Source organism: Myotis brandtii, unplaced genomic scaffold (assembly GCF_000412655.1).
Source record: "Myotis brandtii unplaced genomic scaffold, ASM41265v1 scaffold1956, whole genome shotgun sequence".
In the NCBI taxonomy this organism is placed as follows: domain Eukaryota; kingdom Metazoa; phylum Chordata; class Mammalia; order Chiroptera; family Vespertilionidae; genus Myotis; species Myotis brandtii.
This window is the reverse complement of record NW_005357294.1, coordinates 477,327-478,082: the sequence shown is the minus strand read 5'-3', so window position 1 is coordinate 478,082 and position 756 is coordinate 477,327. Positions and strand designations below refer to the sequence as shown.

Here is a 756-nt window from a genome sequence, read left to right as displayed (position 1 = left end):
CCTTCTCCTGGGGCTCCCCCCCCCACACCTTCTCCTGGGGCGTCCCGTTGTAGCAGGGTAGCTGCTTGCACATCTCCAGGCTCAGCTGGCAGATCCATGTGTTGTCAGACACGACAGCAAGACTGTCCCGAAGGAACTGCAGGCAGGAGCAACAGGGAGGCTGGGAACTTGGCCTCCCAAAACAGGCTGGGGAGGGTGGTCCTGTGCCATGGTTCTGAATGGTGGGGGGTGACCCTTGAGTCCAGGCAGACATGCAATGAGTGAGGGTGCGGACAGCTCTGGGCCAGGCAATGGAAGACAGAAGGCGCCGTGGCCAGGCAGCTCAAAGCCCCTGTAATCTGGCTGTCACAGCAGGACGGCAACCTGTGACAGTCCTCACCCAGACACCCATCTGTCCCACCCCAGGCAGGCCACTCAGTCAAGGCAGGTGTCACAACCCTAGAAAGCTACAGCCCCCCAGCTCTCCCCACCCAGGCTGGGCACCCCTCGGTCTCTTCTCCCATCTCTCACCACCAGCAGCTTTTCCTCCCATTCCTTCTGTGACAGGGTCTTCTCAGTATGTTCTGAAATGACAACCACCAGTCAGCCTGCCAGGCAGGACCGTCAAACAGACAAGAACACCCAGCACAGGCCCCGCCCAGCACCCCCACCTGACTCAGGCCCCTCCCAGCACCCCCACCTGGCTCAGGCCCCGCCCAGCACCCCCACCTGGCTCAGGCCCCGCCCAGCACCCCCACCTGGCTCAGGCCCCTCCCA

General features: G+C 63.0%; 1 protein-coding gene across 4 annotated transcripts in view; it reads right to left on the bottom strand.

Moving 5' to 3' along the window:
* MROH1 (maestro heat-like repeat family member 1) overlaps positions 1-756 on the bottom strand; it is a 45,121-nt gene that overhangs the window by 21,759 nt on the left and 22,606 nt on the right. For all 4 annotated transcript variants that reach the window (XM_014538660.1, XM_014538658.1, XM_014538659.1 and 1 more), the window contains 2 exons: positions 511-563; positions 29-136 (listed from right to left, as the gene is read on the bottom strand). In XM_014538660.1, the coding sequence (XP_014394146.1) occupies positions 29-136; positions 511-563 (161 nt within the window). The remainder of the gene's footprint in view (positions 1-28; positions 137-510; positions 564-756) is intronic.